The sequence below is a fragment of the Artibeus jamaicensis genome, unplaced genomic scaffold, assembly GCF_021234435.1.
Source record: "Artibeus jamaicensis isolate MK-2021 breed Jamaican fruit bat unplaced genomic scaffold, CSHL_Jam_final scaffold_1019, whole genome shotgun sequence".
Taxonomy (NCBI): Eukaryota; Metazoa; Chordata; class Mammalia; order Chiroptera; family Phyllostomidae; genus Artibeus; species Artibeus jamaicensis.
In genome coordinates, this window is record NW_026522025.1 from 31309112 (window position 1) to 31333218 (window position 24107).

Sequence of the window (24107 nt, forward strand, 5' to 3'; positions counted from 1 at the left end):
AATTCCAGTGCAGGAAACTAAAGCCTCAAAACCTCTGACTGTAAAAACCTCTGGGGGGGTTGTAGTGGCCAGAGAAACTTCCATCCTCACAGGAGAGTCTGTTGGAGAGATCCGCAGGATCCTAGGATGTATACAAACCTGCCTGCCCACCCAAGAATCCCCACCTGAAAGGGCACAATCTGTTTGTGGGAAGCAAAGGAAGTGATGGAAACTGGAGCAAGAGCCCAGAAAGCCAATAAGTGGCATTGTTTCTTCCCCTACCCTATGTACAGCACTACAACACAGTGAAGTGAGCTGCCTAACCTTGGTGAATATCTAAGGCTGCACCCCTTACAAGTAACACATGCTCCGAGATAGAGAAATATGGTCCAAATGAAAGAACAGATCAAAACTCCAGAAAAAGAACAATTTTTATCTCTTAAGCAAATGAGGAGAGAGCCAACCTATCAGATACAGAGTTCAAAACCCTGGTAATCAGGATGCTCACAAAAATGATTGAGTATGCCTGCAAAATAAAGAAAGAAATGAAGGCTATACAAACTGAAATAAAGGAAAACATACAGGGAATCAAAAGTGAAGGGAAGGAAACTGGGACTCAAATCAAACATTTGGAACAAAAGGAAGAAAAAAAAACATCCAATTGGAACAGAATGAAGAAACAAGAATTCAAAGTTGTCCTCTGGGATAACTTTAAATGTTCCAACATCCAAACCACAGGGGCACCAGAAGGAAAATAGAAAAAGCAAGAAATTGAAAACTTGTTTGAAAATATAATGAAGGAGAACTTCTCCAATCTGGCCAAGAAATTAGACATGTAACTCCAGGAAGCTCAGAGAGTCCCAGAGAAGTGGGACCCAAGGAAGCACACACCAAGACACATCACAATTAAATTACCCAAGATTAAAAATAAGGAGAGAATCTTAAAAGCAGCCAGAGAAAGGGAGACAGTTACCTATGAAAGAGTGCCCATAGACTATCAGCTGATTTCTCCAAAGAAGTCTTACAGGCAAAAAAGGGCTGGAAAGAAGAATTCCAAGTCATGATAAGCAAGGACCTACAACCAAGATTACCCTATCCAGCAAAGCTTTCATTTAGAATGGAAAGGCAGATAAAGTGCTTCCAAGACAAGGTCAGGTTAAATGAGTTCATCATTACCAAGCCCTTATTATATGAAATGTTAAAGGGACTTATGTAAGAAAAAGAAGAAGTTCAAAACTATGAACAGTAAAATGACAACAAACTCACAACTATCAACAACTGAATCTAAAAAACAAAAACTAAAACTAAGCAGACAGATAGAACAGGAACAGAATCAAAGAAATAGAGATCACAGGGAAGGCTATCAGTGGGGTGGGAAGAATGGGAGAAAAAGGTACAGGGAATAAGAAACATAATTGGTAGGCACAAAATAGACCAGGGGAGATTAAGAATAGTGCAGGAAATGAAGAAGCCAAAGAACTTATATGTACGATCCATGGACATGAACTAAGGGTGGGGATAACACGGGAGGGAGAGGGGTTACAGGGCAGAGGGGAATAAAGAGGAGATAAATGGGACAACAGTAATAGCATAATCAATAAAATATACTTAAAAACAAATAAATATATAAATAAAATTTTGCTGTGTATACATACATAGTAATAGTAAAGGAAGTTTAAAATCCCTAGGTTTCTTAAAGGAATTCCTTTTAGGATTCTAAAAGGAATCCTTTTCTTTAAGGATTTCTTAAAATCCTTAGGTTTTTTACATTTGTGCTATGTAAATTCTAGCACACTATAGGCTTTCTTTACTTTAATTAATGGATACTTTATGGGCACTAAAGGGTTTTAGTGGTCAGAGCACTCTCATCCATTTATTGTACGCTATGGTTTTTTAGGATTTTTTTCATCTCTTCAAAAAAATACTTTTTCAGTGATTCATGGGCTTTGCAAATACTGTCATCCTAATCTAAGTCCAAACCAAACCAGAAAAATGATTTTCAATGACCTGAACCCAAAAGACTGGATGAGATACTCTAACTTAACAAAAGCCACCAAAAGAACCAGACATACAAACTACTTCCTGGTTATTCTGAAACAAGATGTACAAAATTTATTAAATTCTTCTGAGACATATCAAAGATAACCAGAAATATTCTGAGTTCCTAAAATCTTTTTTTAACCAATTTATTGAAATGTGAGATAAGAAAACTATACCTATCATATTTTAATTTTTACCTTTGATCCTTCAGGGCCATTTTGTCCAGGAATCCCAATATCACCTGGAAAACCCTAGGGAACATAAAATGGAAAGTTTATGCCATAGCAAATTGCTCTAACTTTATTAAGCATATAAAAACCCCTTTGCCTTTCTCTCATGCCCAGTTAGAGGAGTTTGTGCTCCCCCAAAATTCAACATTAGAAAATGTTAGGCAATTGTTTAACATTGGAATACTACATTTACGAAGTGTATTAAAACAGAGCTTGTTTCATCAGGGGTTCACAAACAATCCTCAGACCTCTAATCCTGTCTAAGAGATGGGGAGTCTTATTCACAAATCATCTACAACTTGAAAAAAAAAGCAAGAGGTCCATTAACAGGTCCTTTCAATGCCATATGGTACTCAGAGCGATCAAGGATTACAGGAATGTACTTTGTTAGACTCACTGTTTACTAACTATATGGTAAGTTGTAGGGTTTTTTAAGGAAGAGATGTAAATAACTACTATCTGGTGGGAAAAATAATGCCAAAGGTTATGGACGAACATAGAACATTTTAATCAGTTTGATACCTATTGTAACTATCTTATTCTAACACTCCTATATACCGTATTTTTTGAACTATAAGATGCACTCCCCCTGCCATTTGGGAGGAAAATGCAGCGGCAACCCTGCTCCTGCCTGCTGTGACCCTGCTCCAGCGCCACACCTGCCCACCCCAGGTGGTGCTGCCCACCACAGCAAGCCAGGCAAGCTACATTCGGACTATAAGACGCACCCCCCTTTTCCTCCCAAAATTTTTTGGGGGAGTGCATATTATAGTCTGAAAAATACAGTATGTCTATAAATACTTATCTCCTTAAATGCTCTTTGAACTCTTCTTAACCTCTTATTGGTACCATAATTGATCTATGAGTTGAATTAAATATTTGACCCATGTTTACTTTATATTTGCCTGAGAATCATAATTTTACCTTCCTGGAAATTATATTCTAGTAATCTAAAATAGTTGGTCCAAGAAATAGCAATGTACTATAGTGTGCTAAATAAACTCTGAGCTAGGAAAAATCCTAGAATGTTACTTTAAAATAATTAAATTAGTATTCTTGCTGAAATAATGAATTAATCAGGGCTGTCAAATTCATTGTCACTCAGGGCCACATAAGCCTTTTGGCTGCCTTCAAAGGGCCAAATGTCATTTTAGGACTGTGTAAATGTAACTACTCTTTAACTAGGGGCAGGTAGCTCTGTGCTGCCGCTGAGTAGAAACAAGGTGTCAGGCTGGATAAAACAAGGTGGAGGGCCAGATTCAGCCCATGGGCCTTGTGTTTGCCACCTATGCATAGTCGTAAAAACATTTTGGCCCTTTGAAATTAACTGTGAGGCTGATGTGACACCCCTGAATTAGATTTTTCATGACCAGTTTCACTAATGATAATAAGCTACTGATTGTAATTTTACGTGTATTTTGTCACAGATAAAGTTGTTCCTGTGTTTCCTGTGGACATGGACAAAGGAATACAAAGTAAGACAAGTTCAAGAATCAGCATCTTTAAAGTAAACAAGGTTCCAATTAAATATGAATGCCAGCTAGAAAAGGTAGGTCAGCAGAGGTTTAAATATGATGGTAATAAAAATTATCACTAGTAAAAGGGAATAAAAAGGTTGATTCTGAAATAGTCATCTTGGAAGGAAAAATTAAAAGAAAGGATACTGACTCATCCAGTCAAGATTAGGACAAAAATGTCTTGACTACAATTTAAAACCTGGATTTTGTGGAAAAGAATTATTATTTGGGAACATTTCTGGCAGAAAAAAGTCAGTGGTAACTAAAAGACTGATTACAGAATTTCTGAAAGCTGGGAACAGAATATGTTTAATACAGACTTGCTGACTGCTTTTCTAATTAAAAGAAATCAAGTTCACCTTTGCCTTCTCTGCCTTAAGTAACTCGCCCCTACCTTTCTTCACCTGAAAGGCTTATGTTTGAAATGAAAGACAATAATATTTCACATGTACATCTTTCTTTGCCCCCCATACCTGGAACTAGGTCCCCTGTAAGCGCTCTCACGTTATCAGTCCTACAAAGTCACTCAGTGCAGTGTGTTGGCCTGTTGTCTTTGCCTCATCAGACTGCAAACTTCCTGAGGGCAGTTTTATGTCTTACTAATAATCGTATTTCCAATAAGTCGTACACCACTTGGCACAGAGTAAGTGCTGAAAAACAGATTTTTGTTGTTGAATAGCTGACTTGTTTTTTGGGGGAGGAAAAAGGACAACATGTTTGTTGGCTACTGTTACCCCTTTGACACTGGTTTACAACCACTGGTTCAGAGCATCTCCACAGATAAATTCGTGGTTTCTGGCCAACCTTCAGATGAGCCTGGCACGTCTCGTCACACCAGAAAGCAAGAAAGGTATCCAGAGTCCTGTTAAAAGAACTCCAAGAGCTTGGGGCAGATCCCAGTGGCCAGATATGGAACAATATGAACTTCAGTGACAAGAATTGCAGTGGATTAAAACATGTCAAATACATTTAAATTCCTAAGTTCATAATTATACAAGAACAAAACCCCTGTATGTTTAGGGGATGAAAGGGATCCAACTTACTACTTTACAAGTGAAGAATCAAGCATTTGTTCTACCTTTCCAATACATATTGTACCACTATTACTCAAACAAAGTAGGTGAAGGAATGCATTCCAGGCAATAAATAAAAAAGACATGATAGAGCAAGAATATCACCATTTTGCAATCCCCTAAAGAATCCAACGAATCTAGGCAGTTTAGTACTTTTACTAAATTACTACCACCTATTACTGTTACTACCAACTATTGCTACCACCACAAAAAAGGAGAGATAACTTGACAGTATGAGCTTCCTGATGAAAGAACACAGTATCACCAATAGTCTTGCCCAAAACAAGCAAACAGGACTGAGTATGGTCAGGCCTCTGTATGTGACAACCAGTTCCAGGAAATAGAAGATGAAGAAACATAACTACACCACAGGACTACAATCAGCAAGATCCAGGCTGTGGGAAACTTTACAGGTTAAACAACTGAGGATCTCCAACAACTGAACCAAAAGGGGAAAAAAGAGGATGGAAAGAGAACATGTAGAGTGAAAGACCCAGCAATAAAACAAAAAAGCCTAAACTATTTTTTTAAGTTGCACACTTTAAACCACACGCACAAAAAACTATATTGATAAACCATAAAAGAAAAATTAGGAGCTGCTTGCTGTTGGGAGAGGAGATGGGCTTGTGGTTGGGTTGGGGCCCATGAAAGCTTTTGGGAGTAACTAGCAGTTTTATTCCTGACCTGTGTGGCAGTTATAAGAGTGTTTTTCTTATAATCTGTTTGTGACATACATTTGTTTTATATAGTTTTCTGTGTCTTTATTTTACTTTTTAATAAGACGGTGTGAAAAAGTCATTGAAGTGAGTATACTCATGAATATTTGCTTCCTTAAACACTAAAATAATGGCAATGGAATATTTAAAAAAGACATAAAATACCAAAGACCAGAGGAACAGGAGACAAAAGATGTCAACAAATCTGATCTTATAATTGTGTAAGTTGAATATTTTACAATTAAAACTTTATTTAAAAGTTCAGAAACACATCACAGTTATTAAAAGAAGAAGAAACAATGTCTAGAACTTGGCCAGGAAACAATTTTATTATTAGAAAAATTTATACTTGGGTTACTACCAAGTAGAGATCTTATCTTTTAAATAATTTTTAAATTAAAAAAATCAGAGTTAGCTGGGTCAGCTAAACTTTAATAACACATGTCTATAAAGTAATTTTTTAAACTCTCAAACTTACTGTTTAAAATGTAAATCAAATGACAGGATATGGCCATCCTTGCCAAGTTGCAAACTTTCAGAGACCTTACAAACTGAAAGATAAAAACTGCATCATTCAGACTTTATAACTTTTAATTGTTGTTCAGTTACCGTTCTCCCCATTTCCCCCCATTACTCCCCACTACCCCATTTCCCCACCACCTACATTCAGTCCTCACCCTCTCCTTGTCCAGGGGTCCTTTATACATGTTCCTTGATTTTATAGTTTGATTAAATAATTATGCTGGCATGAAAATATACAGAAAGAAAATTAAAAACAAACACCCCATAAGAATAGTCCAATCCATTTTATTTTGATTTAAATAATTTAGAAAATACTGAAAACTCAAAATTTCTCCATTGTGCTTAGCTATCTCAGTTAAATCATCATATCACAATTGAAAGTACTATAACTAAGTGAAAAAAAGAAAGAGCAGCCTAATATCTGTTGCCTTTTTAAAAATTTGAGATATAATTGACTTAACTATAATTGATTATATATAATTATAGTTATATATAATTATATCAATTATAATTGATATAATATACCTAAAAATTGAGATACAATTATAACATTAATACTTTCAGGTATAAAATATATTGATTCAATATATGTATACATTGTAAAATGATCACAGTAATTCTAGTTAACATCCATCATCACAAAATATAATTGTTTTTCTTGTAATGAGAACTTCTAAGATCTACTCTCTTACCCACTTTTTAATACATAATACAATATTATTTACTGTGCCATCATGTGTACATCTCCACAACTTACTTGTTTTAATTTTTCATCTTCCATCACCATATATTGTTACCCTTTACTACCCATAACTTAAAGTTTGTACTTTTTGACCACCTTCACCCATTTTGCCCTCCCCTCTCATCTCTGGCAACTACCAATAAGTTCTTTGTGTTTATAAGTTTTGTTTCTGTTTGTTTTGTTTTAGATTCCACATATAAAAAAGATTGTACAGTATTTGTCTTTCTCTGAAAGACTTTTGTTTGACCTGTTTAACTTAGTGTAATGCCCTCTAGGTGCATCCATGTTGTCACAATGGTATGATTTCCTTCTTTTTAAAGACTGAATACTATTTTATTTTATATCTTTTCAATAATGTTTAGTTGATTTTTTCTACTGAGTTGCATGTCACAGCTTTATTAACTTCAGTTTATGTAACATTCTAAATCTTTTGTTGTGATTTCAACAATCTTCACAGGTTCTTCACCAGGAGTATATTCCATCTCTAGAAACCACTTTCTTTGTTCATTCATAAGAAGCAACTCTCATCTGTCAAAGGTTTGACATAAAATTTATAGCAATGACTTTTTTATCACTGTAATTCAGTCACATCTTCAGGTCCACTTCTAATTCAGTTATCCTGCTATTTCTACCACATCTGTAGTTACTTCCTCTGCTGGTCTTAATCCTTCAAAGTCATACATGAGGGCTGCAATCAACTTCTTCCAAATTCTTGTTACTGTTGATATTTTGACCTCTTCCCATGAATCATGAATGTTCTTAATGGCATCTAGAATGGGAAATCCTTTCCAGAAGGTTTTCAATTTACTTTGCCCAGACCCATCAGAAAGATCACTATGTGAAGTAGCTACAGCATTATAAAACGTATTTCTTATATATTCAGACTCGAAAGTCAAAAACACTCCTTGATCCATGGGCTGCAGAATGAATGTTGTGTTACCAGGGATAAACATTAATCCCATTGGACATCTCCATCAGAGCTTTAGGGTGAGTAGGTGCACTGTCGATAAGTGGTCATATTTTTTTTTAATCTTTTTTCTGAGCGGTAGGTCAGAAACAATGTAGGTCTCAACAATGAGCTTAACATATTCAGTGAACCATGTTGTAAACAGATGTGTTCTCATTCAGGCTTTGTCATTCCATTTATTCAGCACAGGCAAAGTAGATTTAGCTTAATTCTTAAGGACCATAAGATTTTTGTAATGGTAAACAAGCAATGGCTCTAATTTAAAGTCACCAGCTGCATTAGCTCCTAACAAGAGACTCGACCTGTCCTTCGAAGGCTTGAAGCCAGACATTGACTTTTCCTCTTCAGCTGGCATTGTGGTGGCATCTTCCAATGCAAGGCTGTCTCATCTACACTGAAAATCTGTTGTTTAATGTAGCCACCTTCATTATATTAGCTAGATCTGGATAATTTGCTGCAGCTACTACATCAATACTGCTTCACATTGCACTTTAATGTATGGAGAAGGCTTCTTTCCTTAAGCTCCTAGCCAATCTCTGACTGCTTCAGACTTCTTTTTTTGCAGCCTTCTCAGCACTCTCAGCCTTCAGGGAACTGAAGAGAGTCAGGACTTTTCTGGGTCAGGCTTTGACTTAGGGGAATGTTGTGGTTAGTCTCACCTTCTACCCAGACCATTAACACTTTCTCCATATCAACAATATGGCTATTTATCTTTTATATCATTCATGAAATAGGACTTTTAATTACCTTTAAGAACTTTTCTTTTGCATTCACAGCTTGTCTAACTGTTTGATACAAGAGGCCTAATGGCTTTTGATCTATTTCATCTTTTAACATGCCTTCTTCAATAAGCTTAATTATTTCCAGCTTTTGACTTAAAATGAGAGATATGCAACTCTTCCTTTCATTTGAACACTTAGAGGCCATTGTAGAATCATTAATTTACCTATTTCAATATTGTTGTGTCTCAAGGAATAGAGAGGTCTGAGGAGAGGGAAAGAGACTGGGGAACACCGGTCAGTGGAACAGTCTGAACACACCCAATATTTACCAGTTAAAGTTCCCTATTTTATGTGTGTGCAGTTTGTGGTGTGCCAAAATAGTTACAATAGTAATATAAAGATCACCAATCACAATCACAGGAACAAATATAATAATGAAATAGTTTAAAATATTGCAAGTAGTGGCAAAATGTGATACTGAGCCACAAAATGAGCAAATGCTGTTAAGTGAGGCACATAAAATGAGGTATGCCTGTACGGTGCAAAAAAGGGTGCCCAGTTTCCACTTTTCTTAATGTAGCTGTCCAGGATCGCCAAAACCATTTACTGAAGAGACTATCTTTTCCCTCATTGTATATTCCTGGATCCTTTGTTGTAGAATAATTGACCATATATAGATGGGTTTATTTCTGGGCTTTCTATTCTGTTCCATGGATCTGTGTCTGTTTTTATGCTGATCTCATACTGTTTGATTACTGTATCTTTTTAATATAGTTTCAAACCAGGAAGCATGATGCCTCTAGCTTTGTTCTTCTCAATATTGGTTTGTCTATTTGGAGTCATTTGTGGTTCCATACAAATTTTAGAACTGTTTGTTCTATTTATGTGAAAAACACCTTTAGGATTTTGATTGGGATTACCTTACATCTTCAGATTACTTTGGGAAGTATGGGAATAGTAACAATATTAATTATTGTGATCCATGAGCATGGAATATTGTTCCCTTTACAAGTGTCCTCTTTAATTTCTTCCAACAATGTTATAGATTTCGGTGTACAGGTTTTCACTTGCTTGGTTAAATTTATACCTAGTAATTATCTTCTTTTTGATGCAGCTGTAAATAAGACTGTTTTCTTAATTTCTCATTCTTATAATTTGTTAATAGTGTATGGAAACACAACTGATCTTTGTATATAGATTTTATGTCCTGCACCTTGTGCCTTCTTAACAGAAATAATTTAATCATTAATTTTGATCAAGAAGTAGAAACTAGTCTTTGCTGGGTGGCTCGATTTGTTGGAGTGTCATCCCACACACCGAAAGGTTGTGGGTTCAATTCCTGGTCAGAACACATACCTAGGTCGTGGGTTTGATTCCTGCTTGGGGTGCATACAGGAGACAACCAATCGATGTTTCTCCTTCATATCAATGTTTCTTTCTTTGTCTCTCTTTCCCTCCCTCTCTCAGAGAAATAAACATATCTTTGGGTGAGGGTTTTTGAAAATGAAGTAGTAGCCTAAAGAAGTAAAAACATGTCTTCTATTTTGGGACCCTTCACATCTGTTTACTGCACAGAGAAGAGTGACTCAACATTCCCTCCAGTAAAAACAATGTTTTACTATTCCCTAATTGCTAAAGGCTGGAGACTAATTCACACACATTTTTTAAAAGCAAAACCGGGAAGCCAAAAGCACTAGCAAATTCCATTACTGTCCTGGGAAATTATAAAAGTAAAATATTGTTGTTCTTATTCTGGCAGTATTCAGAAATTTGGAAGCTGGAATGTCCAAATAAAGTAAGTCTATAATGATCTATGGTATACATTAGGCACATTGATAGTTCTTTAATAGGAGTGATAAAGTGTCTATTTTCTATTGCTATTCATAGTCCTTTTGGTTAAAAAAATGGTTCAAATGGATAAAGAATGTACACAATAAATTAATCCGATTAATATAGTAATAATGCTGCATCAGGAAGATGAAAACAACCTGCTTGTGGCAACCTGGAAGAACCTCAAATGCATTTCTTCATTCAGGCTAAAGAAAAGAGCACACATAATAAAGGATTACACACTATATGCATTTACTTAGATAAAAACTTTAGAAAATGCAAATTAATCTATAGTGGCAAAAAAGCAGACCAGTGGTAGCCTGAAAAGGGCAGGGGCAAAAAGAACAGAAGGAAGAAATTACAAATGGTGAGCAAGGAAATTGCTCAGTTTGACAGACATGTTCACTATCTGGATGTACAAACATGTGCAATTATAAAATTGTACAATACTAATATACTCATCTTATTATTTTATAATATAACTACTTAAATATGTCAATTATACATCATCAAAGCTGTAAAAAAGAAATTGGTACTGAGTGCTTTGGACAATAATTTATTTTTGGTAGGCAACCATTTTTAACAATTTCAAGACCCTCGGAGAGAAAATAAAATTTATTTGTTGAACTTTTCCCCATATAAAATCAGTGGAGTTCAGATTTTGAATTATTTTGTAGTGGTAATAGTATGTTCAATTTTAACAATATGTTGAAAAGAAACATTTCAGAAAATTTAAACATTTGCTGATTTTATAAGGGAGCTTTAAAATACATGGTTGTTATAGATGAGAGTGGCATTTAGGCCTTTTAACTCATAAAAATTTTCAAGTTTTCATTGGCTTTTATATCCATCGTACTTTAAATATGCAAGAACTCAATATGAGTTGGCTTAATATATTTTCTGCATAGTTTGTAAGTGTGAACAAAGTAGAAATGAATATATCCTTTAGGAAAAAAGTCATATCAAGAAAAGATTAAATTAATAAATTATTTAAGATATGGCAAAGTATAAACTATGATTTCCTAGAGAGCAAAGATATGCAAAGCCTAGTCTGGTGATGGGCATATAGTACAGTCAGTAAATATTTGACAGCCTGATTAGATGGCCAAATTAAAAAAAAAATCTAAACAATTTTATTTTCAATTATAAAGTTTCAAATATTACCCTAAAAAAACAACCCACAGTCACTAACATAGCTTCTATATATAGGATTGACATTTCACATATGAAAACAAGAAAGAATGCACCCGGAGGGAAGGAGGATGTGTAAGGGGAGAATTCAGTATGAGATATAGATCCAAAAAAACAATTGTAAGAGTCTGTTCTTTAGCATTTGTGCAAGTACATACCATGTCAGTAATATGGTAAGTCCAAGTAGGAAAGTAATTTTTTAAAAAGATTAAAATTACCTTTTCCGAGTGAAAAAAATCCATCCAAAAGTTAATGAAAAAAAATTTTAAGGTCAAAGTAATAAATTAACTTTCCTAGTAAACTACAGAAACTAAACTTTAGCACAAGGAAATGTGCAACTGCAATTTAAGAAACTGTCCTCTCCTCAGAGAAAGCCATAAACAGAAAATGTGAGCTTCTGGAAAAATAAATGTAATATAAAGAATTCATGTAGGTATCTGGTTCTCTTTAACTCTTTTGCTGTTTTAGATCTAAAAAACCAGATTTTAAAAATTATGATTATTGAAAATCTTTGCAAATGATTATTGCTATGCTAATATTTTCCCTTTTTTATAACTCTATATATTTGAGCAGTGAAAATGGCACAGCTGAATTCCATTTATGTGTTGTATCCTAAAAGCTCAGCACAGAAAATCTACAACAGCAAGAATTCCTATGATTACAAGCATACATTCTTCCTATCAAATAAGACTTACTTTAAATAGTATTCACAGTACCCTGAAGTCACTCTTAAAAGAACCTACAAAGTCCACTTTTATTTTACTGAAATCCACACAAAGCTACATGATATTTATAATTTTTAAATAAACAATTTTGACCATTATTTGATACATAGGTTTGGATGACCTATGGTGACAAAGAGCAGATTAGTAGTAGACTGGGGAAGGGAGAAACATGAGGAAAAGAAAGGGAAAATTGGAAAAAGTGAACAAAGACATTTTGTGGTTTGATGAATGTGTTCAACTGTTTTGATTTTGGTGATGTTTTCATGAGTTCTATATAATGTCAAAAATTATCAAATTGTATAAATATATGCAGTTTACTGTGTACAAATTATAGCTCAATATAACTGTCAAATGAAAAGGTAATTGGTATTGGATGTTTTCAATACTCAGTTGCTTTTTGATAGACAACAGTTAGCAAGTAACTGAAGATTCTAAGAGTTCTTGTCTCCAGACAAAAATCAGCAAAGCTCAGATTTCAAATTGTTTTAAAGGTAGTAACATGATAATGATTTGATGCTTACCTTTGGATAAGTATCATTTTAGGTACTCAATATCTACATATTTGATTCATTTCAAACTGTCATGAGTGCAGTAATCAAGAATATCAATTCACTCATCAACATGCAGTTACTCCGTGTAAGGCTTTATTCTTGGCACTGAACACATACACTAGAGAACAAAAATATTTCCTGCTTCATAAAATGTATATTCTGGAAACTAACTCAGATTCTCCCCCTTTCAGTGTGTGTGTTTGTGCCAGGGAGTGGAAGTTAGGAGGTTTTAAACAGCTGATTTATACTGTTATGAGGAATTAGCATGTATCAATCACCTCCTGTTGGTCTAGATGCACAGCTACGGGCCTGGGCCACTCTGTGTTGTTTCCCTTTTTTTCTTTTTTCCATAAACACTGTGGCTATCTTCTTTTCCTTCTAAAATTAAATACTGGTTAGTGGACCCATAGACCTATGTCTAGGCCTCACTGAGAACGATGCCTCTTTATCCAAGAGCCTGGCCTTGGAACTCTAAGCAATAACTGACCAACACACGGGGGTTATCTTCCTTTGCAGGAGAGTGCATTTTCAACTGTGTGGGTAGCTGCACTATGTTACCAGAGGCCATGTTAAAACCTGAACAAATGGGCAGAAGGGTAAATGTAGATACTGGATGACAAAGAAGTGACCTGTAGAGGGCATTTTTTTTTAATTTGCTCACCATCTCTTTGAGAAATTACTCTCTCTCAATTTGCAGTCCTTGTCCCAGTCTCCAGGGATAGGTAAATGACCCAAATGACTAGAATATTGCAGATTACAATATTCTAGTCCTAAGGCAGTTGTGATTGATTTAAATATGATCATGTAATCCAAGGCAGATTGGCTGGAGTCCACCTTAAAGATTTTCCTGGAGCTATGTATAAAAAAAGTAATGCTTTCTTTTTGCTAAGATTGCTAACTCTGAGGGTAATGGAAGCCTAGAGTTGCCAAGAGCCACCTTTTCCACAATGTGTTCTGTGAATGAAGCCAACTAAGATAAGTATGGTCAAGAGATGGAGTGTCTTGATTATACTGACATTGAGCTCCTGTATGCAGCCAGCCTCTAGGCACATGCACTGCTGGGCTTCCTGATTATATTAGCCAACCCTGATTTTTTTTTTTTTTTGCTTAAAACCATTTGAATTATGTTCCTGTTACTTTAATTAAAACAGATGTGACTAAAACAACAAACTATTCTTTAAATATATGTAGCTTCCCCATATATTTGTGCTGGAACATTCTTTCCACTCAATAAATCCCTAATATTCCCTCCAGTCTTTGTTCAAGTAACCATGATTCTCAGAAGTCTTCCTTAGCTCCCTGCCCCAGGTTCCTTCATTCTACAATTTGTTATTGACTCAAAGGTAACATGATCTGTGAAGCCTTTCCTAGTTCCCCTTAGTCAGAATCAGTACACTGTTCTTTTACAGAACTGATAATATGATTATTTAGCACTAATTGCGCTATAATGTAATTAAGGGCTTATTTTTTCCAATAAAATGTGAGCTCATAAAAGAAAATGAGTGTTATCTTACCCATCTTCATACCTCCAATATTTAACTTAACGTTACAGTCCACAGTCTCTTGCATTCATACACATTATGCAAAAGAGGTGCTGAATTTATTGTTCTAGTCTGTCTTTCCAGGGACTTTTTCCAATTTTTTAAGAATATTTTACTGATCATGCCATTACAGTTGTTCTATTCCCCCCTCCATTCCCCTCCACTCTGCACACCCCCTCCCCCACCATTCCCCCCTTTAGTTTATGCCCACGTCTCAAGTTCTTTAGATTCTATATTTCCTCTACTATTCTTGCCCTCCCCCCTATGTATTTTCTGCCTACCATCTATGCTACTTATTTTCTGTATCTTCTCCCTCTTTCTTTTCCTCCCACTCCCCTGTTGCTACCCTTCCATGTGATCTTCATTTCTATGGTTCTGCTCCTGACCTAGCTGTCCTCTTAGTTTGCTTTTGTTTTAGGTATGATTCTTAATAACTTTGAGTTTGCTGTCCTTTCACTGTTCATCTTTTTTATCTTCTTTTTCTTAGATAAGTCCCTTTACCATTTCGTATAATAAGGGCTTGGTGATGATGAACTCCTTGAATTTGATCTTATCTGAGAAGCACTTTATCTGTCCTTCCATTCTAAATGAAAGCTTTGCTGGATAGAGCAATCTTGGTTGTAGGTCTTTGGATTTCATGACTTGGAATACTTCTTTCCAGCCTCTTCTTGCCTGTAAGGTCTCTTTTGAGAAATCAGCTGACAGTCTGATGGGAACTCCTTTGTAGGTGACTGTCCCCTTATCTCTTGCTGCTTCTAGGATTCTCTCCTTCATTTTAATCTTGGCTAATGTAATTATGATGTGCCTTAGTGTGTTCCTTCTTGGGCCCAACTTCGTTGGGACTCTCTGTGCTTCCTGGATTTCCTGGAAGTCTATTGCCTTTGCCAGATTGGGGGAGTTCTCTTTTATTTTATTATTTGTTCAAATAAGATTTCCACTTGCTCTTTTTCTTTCCCTTCTGGTACCCCAACATAACTCGGATGTTGGATCATTTAAAAATATCCTGGAGGTTCCTTAGCCTCTCCTCCTTTTTTTGAATTCTTGTTTCTTCATTCGTTTCTGTTTGGTCATTTTTTTCCTTCCTTCTGGTCCACTCCCTTGATTTGAGTCCCAGTTTCCTTTCCATCACTATTGGTTTCCTGTGCATTTCCCTTCATTTCAATTAGTTCAGCCTTCATGTATTCCTCTAATTTGTGGCTAAAATCAACCAGTTCTGTGAGCATCCTGATCACCAGTGTTTTGAACTATGCATCTGATAGGTTGGCAATTTCTTGTTCGCTTAGATTTATCGGCTCTGGGGATTTGAGTTCTTCTTGAGCTATGTTTTGGTCTGTTCTCCCCTGTTATGTATGAGAGGAGTCTTAGGTGTTCACCAGGGCAGGGCCACCCAGGTTGCTGGGTTGTGACACTGTATGTGGGGGCGGGGTCAGAGAGGGACAATAGCAGTCCCCTCTGCTGCTTCCCACTGCTGGGCCTTTGCAATCTGTCTCACTGCTAGCTCCTTCGCCTGGTTTATCTGCACGTGAATGTGTGACTGAGATCAGCCTGCCACCTTGCACCTTTAGTGGGTCCACCCATTGCTACTCCACACCTGGGATCTGTCCTCGGCTGCCTGCATGCCTAGGTTGCGAGCCTGGGTTGGTCCAGTGGATCTTTCCTACCCGACCCGCTCTGCTGCTGGCTCTGCCCCTCTTACCAGTCTGGCTGAATAGTTGGTTGTTGTCAGACTTCAGTATAGTTCAATTTTCTATGGTGTGGCTGCATTTTTGTTGCTAAAACTTTGTTGTTTTTAAACACTGTGTGAGAAGGTACAGTGTTTCCACTTATGCCTCCGTCTTGGTGGAAGTCCTAGTCCAATTTTTAAAGTGTATTTTCCAATTACAGTTGATACACAATATTATGTTAGTTTTAGGTGTATAGCATCATGATTAGACATTATATAACTTATGATGTGATTGCCCAATAAGTCTAGAGAATACAGCCTTTTCAGGGATCTTTGTATAGCAAATTAGAGATAGTGTCTCCCCATTGCAAAAAGCGGAAAGCTTACTGTCCACATAACTATGTCTCTTTCTGGAACATATTAGTTTTCATAACTGCCTATTATAAAAGATTCAGTTTCCCTAAGGTCAAAGATGCTCTTATGTAATGCAATCCACTCCACATGCAAATGTCATCTAGCCTTCTTCACATTACCCCATGAGAACTGAGGCCCCATGAATCAGTGCAAAAACGTTCGTGCTCTGGGAACTGCTTCAGCTGAGCATAATAAGCTGTCCTTTTTCTCTGTTCCAAGAGTGTCATGTTTTCTACCAGAATCTGTGAAACTGTCAGTCTAACTTGCTGGCTTGCAAATAGGACAAAATCTCAGATCCTTCACATCCTCTGACCATTCTGATGAGAAGGATACAATACTGATAGACATAGCTTCTGGAAAAGGTAGCATGAGGGCCTTACCAGATGATTAACAGGATTTGAGGAAAGTCCATGGCAATACACAATGAACATGTTAATTAAACTGTATAGCAGACCAGGCAGTAAATGGTCATTTACTTTACTGTCTGTTAAGATGAGTAATTGGGGGAAATGGCTATAGGTCAAGTAGCAGGAACAGAAAGTATGAGGTATATTTAAAAACAGTCACCCTACATGTAACAAACTCTCCTCTGGGTGAAAAGGTTTCCTCACCTGAGGCTCACAATGCTTTAACAAAGGTATTGAGTACTATCATTATTAGTAACTAATAGTACTAAGATTTATCCTGAATAGGCAGAAGATTTCATCCCCTTACAGAGACTCCCACCTACACTGGGTATAAAAGAAGAGCAATTTGTGAGCACTATGAGAAGAAACCAGGAATATCAACAAAACTTTGACTAGTTTACCTGGGATATGAGGGGGCAGGATCCATATTTTTCACAACAGAAAAATTGTGACATTAGGCCTGACAACTGAGTTTCTGAATGCCTTACCTTCCATGTAGCTTGGAATCTAAGGTCTTAGCAATTTGGCACCAGCGTAGTTTAACAACCTTACATGTCACTCCATACCAATGTAAGGGATCTGTATTGGCTAGTAAGTTTTATTCACCATTCTGTAAATCCAACATGCACATTACCGAGATGTCCAGGCTCTGCTCATGTGAGTCACGCTACCTGAAAGGCCCTCCTCATTTCTTGCCACTTATTCATCCACATCTTTTACATTCTCCCTCCCTAATTCTTCCACCTCATGTTACTTTCTCCATGAACACAAACTATCACTACTTATTTCTCACATAATGCCTTTACCTTTGTCTAACAGTATATGTATATACCTTGTTTTCCCAGCTAGATTATACATTTCCCCAAGTTATGCATGATCTATTTTTGTATCTATCCTACAGTTTTTACTAGGTACAGTTTTGCATACAATAGGAAATTTTTATTAACTGCTTTAATCATGTGTTTTCTCTCAGAACTACTTTTTGAGTAACAACTAAAAATACCAAATTACTCAACCAAACCCAAGTGATAAAAGATAACAAAAAAGTAATATTTTTAAGTGAATGGAATCCACTGGCACTCAGATCTACTCAACTCATGCAGTTGGCCACAGGCTGGCTTATTCTAAGTCAATGAGGTGCTAAAATGGGCATGTAGAAGCATGCCTTTGCTTGATGTGAGCAGACTTGCCAAACGAACTTTGGTCTTTGTCTCTAAGGAAGACCACCCTGTCGGAAAAAGAGTACCCATTGCTTGGCCACAACTGGTATCTGGGTGATTATTGATTTCAGCTCATTTTTGTAGTAAACAACTGGCTCATTTACAAAGAATATCAACCAAAATTCAACTACTTGGCAATATCTGTAGCAAAGTAGCAAAGAAAGATTAACAGCTGAATCAACAAACATTTTAACTCCTGCAACCACATTTGAAGATGGTTTGCTGCCAGCTTTAGGAGAAAACATGGGTTAGTGCTCAAAACTATTATGCTTAAAAAATAGAAAAGATTCCTGTATGGCATTTGCCATGTGTCCTTATTAAGAAGGAACCAATGAGATATCACCTCACACCTGTCAAAATGTCCATCATCAATAAATCAACAAAAAAGTGTTGGCAAAGATATGGAGAAAAGGAAACTCTTGTGTATTGTTGGTGGGAATGTAGATTGGTGCAACCAGTGTGGAAATCAGTATGCAGTTAATTCAAAAAATTAAAAATGGGAGAGGATGCTGGGAAGATGGTGACGGAGTAAGACGGAGCTGATGCTAGCTCCTGTACTCATGAGTGAAAATCCTGGCAGATCTACAGAGAAACAGCACAATAAACCATCAGTTACCAGCATTTATGAAATTAAAAGACCAGAGATTGTGACCGATGCTGAAACACCAGACGGTGGCAGAGTCAGCTACTGGAGCTGGGTCTCACGCGGCCCCTGTGCTGCCGCCAGAGCAACAGGCCTGGGAGCCGGGGAGTCAGGAACGGGAGCCAGACACTCCAAGCCCCTGTGATGGTCCTGGGAGACAGAGGAGTCAGGAACTGGAGCTGGGACATTCTCGGCCCCTGTGCCGATGCCATAGCTACCGGCCTGGACAACGGAAGGGTCAGTTGCAGGAGCTGGGACACCAAAGGCCCCTGAGACGCCGCCATAGACACAGGCCTGGGCCCTGAGGAGCCAGCTATGGGAGCCCGGACGTCCTCAGCCCCTGTGCTGCTGCCATAGCGACGGGACTGGACGCTGGGGAATCAGGTAGGGGAGTTGGGACATTCTAAGCCTCTGTGCCACTGCCATAGAGACAGGACTAGACACCAGGGAGTCAGGTACGGAAGCCGGGACACTCCAAACCCCTGTGACGGCCCTGGGCGGCAGAGAGAGCCAGATACGGGAGCCGGGACATTCCCAGCCTCTTGCCGCTGCCTTAGTAACGGGCCTGGGTGCTTGAGGAGGCGGCTACTAGAGCCGGGACATTCAGCAGTGGTAGGCAACCAACACAGGGACCAGCGCAAGGACATACGTGAGAGTAGGTGGAGACGAAGAACATCAAGAAACTTCAAGGAGTCTGCACCACTGAACTTCACAAGGATCATACCACAGAAGTTTACACCATAAAACCAGGGTTTCAGAACAGATCAATTTTAGAAGCAGAGACTAACAAGAAGAGTCTCAAACAATGGGAAGACAAAGAAACAATCCACAAATGAAAGAAAAAGCAGAAACTTCAGAAAGAATGTTAGATGAAATAGAGGCTGATCAACTATCAGATAGTGAATTCAAAGCACTGGTTATTATGAAGTTCAAAGAGCTCACAGTGAACTACCAGAAACTACAGGGGGACTACAATGATCTCTCTGCAAACTACAGCAACATGAAAAAGGAAATGGAAACTATCAGCAAGAGACAAGAGGAAATGAAGAATACAATTTCCGAACTGAAGAACACAGTAGAAAGTTTCAAAAGTAGGATAGATGAAGCGGAGGATAGGATTAGTGAGTTGGAGGACAAAATAGAAAGCATCTCACAGAAAGAGCAAGAAAATGAAAAGAGGCTCAGAAAGAATGAAGAGGGATTAAGAGAAATGCAAGACAATATGAAATGTAATAATATCTGAATAATAGGAATACCAGAAGGAGAAGAAGAAGAACAAGGGATAGAAAACGTATTTGAACGAGTAATGAGAGAAAATTTCCCTAATTTGATAAGAGAAAAAGTCTCACAAATCCAGGAATCACAGAGAGTCCCAATCAAGAGGAACCCAAGGAGGCCCACTTCAAGACACATCATCATCAAAATGGCTAAATTCCAAGACAAACAGAGAATCTTAAAGGCAGCAAGGGAGAAAAAAGAAATAACATACAAGGGAGCCCCAATAAGGTTAGCTACTGACTTCTCAGTGGAAACACTTCAAGCAAGAAGAGAATGGAAAGAAATATTCCAAGTAATGAGAACCAGAGGTCTACAACCAAGGCTACTTTACCCAGCAAGGCTCTCAATCAAGATAGATGGCCAAATAAAGAGCTTCCAAGACAAAAGAAGCCTAAAAGAATACGCCTCCACCAAACCAGCTCTACAAAAAATACTAAAAGGACTGCTTTAAGGGAAGGAAGGATAAGAGGGAGACAGAGAGGAACACAGGTACAAAAATGGCAATGAATAAGTACCTATCAATAATAACCTTAAACGTAAATGGATTGAATGCTCCAATCAAAAGACACAGAATAGCTCAATGGATAAGAAAGCATGACCCACACATATGCTGCCTACAAGAGACCCACCTCAGGACAAAGACCATCACAGACTAAAAGTGAAAGGCTGGAAACAATATTTCCAAGCAAACGGACAAGAAAAAAAACCTGGGATAGCAATTCTCATATCAGACAAAATAGACTTCCAAAAAAAAGGCCATAAAGAGAGACCCAGAAGGTCACTTCATTATACTCAAGGGAAGAATCCACCAAGAAGACATTAACATTGTAAACATATATGCACCAAACATAGGGGCACCCAAATATATCAAGAAAATCTTAGAGGACTTCAAGAAAGATATTGACAGCAACACAATTATAGTAGGGGATTTGAACACCCCACTATCAAAAATGGATAGATCTTCCAAACAAATTATCAACAAAGATATTGTGGCATTAAACAACAACCTAGATGAAATGGACTTAACTGATATATATAGAGCCCTTCATCCCAAAGAAGCTAAATACACATTCTTTTCAAATGCACATGGAACATTTTCAAAGATAGACCACATGATAGGACACAAAACGAGCCTCAAAAAATTCAAGAAAATTGAAATCATACCAAGCATCTTCTCTACCACAAGGGACTGAAATTGGAAACCAACCCCAAAGAAAAAAACCCAAAGCACCCAAAATCATGGAGACTGAATGGTATGCTATTAAACAACGAATGGGTCAAGAATGAAATTAGGGAAGAAATCAAAACGTTTCTGGAAACAAATGAAAATTATCTCACTACAACCCAAAACCTATGGGACACAGCGAAGGCAGTCCTGAAAGGGAAGTTTATAGCAATACAGGCCTACCTAAAGAAGATAGAAACATTTCAAACAAACAACCTAACCCTACGCCTGCAAGAACTCGAGGAACAACAACAAAGACAGCCCAGAGCAAGCAGAAGGAAGGAAATAACCAAGATTAGAGCAGAATTAAATGACATAGAAACTAAAAGCACAATTTTAAGGATCAATGAATCCAGGAGTTGGTTCTTTGAGAAGATAAACAAAATAGACAAGCCTTTAAGTAGGCTCATCAAGAAAAGAAGAGAGAGGACACAAATAAACACAATCAGAAATGAAAGAGGAGAGATTACAACTGATACCACAGAAATAGAGAGGATCATAAGAAATTACTATGAAGAACTGTACGCCAAGAAATTTGAGAACCTAGGGGAAATGGACACATTTCTAGAAAAATACAATCTTCCAAAACTCAGTGAAAAAGAAGCAGAAAATCTAAATACACCAAAAGAAATTGAAGCAGTAATCAAAAAACTCCCATCACACAAAAGCCCTGGACCAGATGGTTTCACAGGAGAATTCTACAAAGCACTTAAGGAAGAGCTAATCCCTATTCTCCACAGACTATTCCAAAAAATCCAGAAGGATGGAAAACTCCCAGATTCTTTTTATGAAGCCAGTATCATCTTAATTCCAAAACCAGATAGAGACTCAACAAAGAAAGAAAACTTCAGGCCAATATTGCTGATGAACATAGGTGCTAAAATCCTCAACAAAATATTGGCAAATCGCATCCAACAATATATCAAAAATATCATACACCATGACCAAGTGGGATTCATCCCAGGGATGCAAGGATGGTTCAATATTCGCAAATCAGTAAATGTAATGCATCACATAAACAAAAGCAAAGACAAAAATCACATGATCATATCAATAGATGCGAAAAAAGCTTTCGATAAGGTACAACACCCATTTATGATAAGAACACTCAGCAAAGTGGGAATACAGGGAGCATTCCTCAATATAATAAAGGCCATATATGAGAGACCTACAGCCAATATCATACTCAATGGGAAAAAACTAAAAGCTTTTCCACTAAGATCAGGAACAAGACAAGGATGTTCACTTTCACCACTTCTATTCGATATAGTATTGGAAGTTTTAGCCACAGCGATCAGGCAAGAAAAGGAAATAAAAGGCATCCAAATAGGAAAGGAGGAAGCAAAACTGTCACTGTTTGCAAATGACATGATAGCGTACATGGAAAATCCTATAGACTCTACCCAAAAACTGCTCGAACTAATTAATGAATTTGGCAAAACAGCTGGTTACAAAGTCAATATCCAGAAATCAAAGGCATTTTTGTATACCAACAGTGAATCAGCAGAAGCAGGAATCAAGGAAAAAATCCCATTTGATATAGCAAAAAGAAAAATAAAATATCTGGGAATAAACCTAACTAAGGAGGTAAAAAACCTGTATGCAGAAAACTACACAGCCCTGAAGAAAGAAATCAAGGAAGACACAAACAAATGGAAACATATACCTTGTTCATGGATTGGAAGAATTAACATCATCAAAATGTCCATACTACCCAACGCAAAATACAGATTCAATGCAATACCTATTAAAGTACCAATGGCATATTTCACAGACATAGAACAGACACTTCGAAAATTTATATGGAACCATAAACGAGCACGAATAGCAGCTGCTCTTTTGAGAAAGAAGAACAAAATAGGGGGGATCACAATACCTGATATCAAACTGTATTACAAGGCAACTGTAATCAAAACAGCCTGGTACTGGCATAAAAACAGGCACACAGACCAATGGAACAGAACAGAGAGCCCAGAAATCAACCCAACTCTCTACAGTCAATTAATATTCGACAAAGGGGGCAGTAACATAAAATGGAGTAAAGATAGCCTCTTCAACAAATGGTGTTGGGAGAACTGGACAGGTACATGCAAAAAAATGAAACTTGAGCACAGACTTACACCACACACCAAAATAAATTCAAGGTGGATAAAAGACTTAAATGTAAGCTGTGACACCATTAAAGTCCTAGAGGAGAACATCGGCAAGAAAATCTCAGATATTTCACGCAGCAACTTTTTACTGATATGTCCCCTAGAGCAAGGAATGTAAAGGAAAGAATAAACAAATGGGATCTCATCAAAATAAAAAGCTTCTGCGTGGCTATAGAAAACAGTATTAAATTAGCAAGACAACCAACTGTATGGGAAAACATATTTGCCAATGATATCTCAGATAAAGGTTTAATCTCCAAAATATACAAAGAACTTACACGACTCCACTCTAAGAAGATACCCAACCCAATTAAAAAATGGGAAAAGGACTTGAACAAACACTTCTCCAAGGAGGACATACAGAACATTCAGAGACACATGAAGAGATGCTCAATATCGTTAGCTGTCAGAGAGATGCAAATTAAAACCACAATGAGATACCACTTTACACCAGTCAGGATGGCTATCATAAACAAAGCAACAAACAACAAATGTTGGAGAGGTTGTGGGGAAAAGGGGGTCCTTAGTCCACTGTTGGTGGGATTGCAGACTGGTACAACCATTATGGAAAACAGTATGGAATTTTCTCAGAAAAATAAAAATCAACCTGCCTTTTGACCCAGCAATTCCACTGCTGGGATTATATCCTAAGAATCCTAAAACATCAGTATCAAAGAACCTATGCACCACAATGTTCATAGCAGCACAATTTACAATAGTCAAGAGTTGGAAGCAACCTGGGTGCCCATCAGTAAATG

The 24107-nt window shown here is 37.3% G+C and overlaps 1 protein-coding gene across 1 annotated transcript in view; it reads right to left on the reverse strand.

The window, feature by feature from the left end:
• Positions 1-24107, reverse strand: part of COL24A1 (collagen type XXIV alpha 1 chain) — a 346701-nt gene that overhangs the window by 191004 nt on the left and 131590 nt on the right. Inside the window, exon 20 of the mRNA XM_053655519.1 lies at positions 2217-2270. Within this exon, the coding sequence (XP_053511494.1) occupies positions 2217-2270 (54 nt within the window). The remainder of the gene's footprint in view (positions 1-2216; positions 2271-24107) is intronic.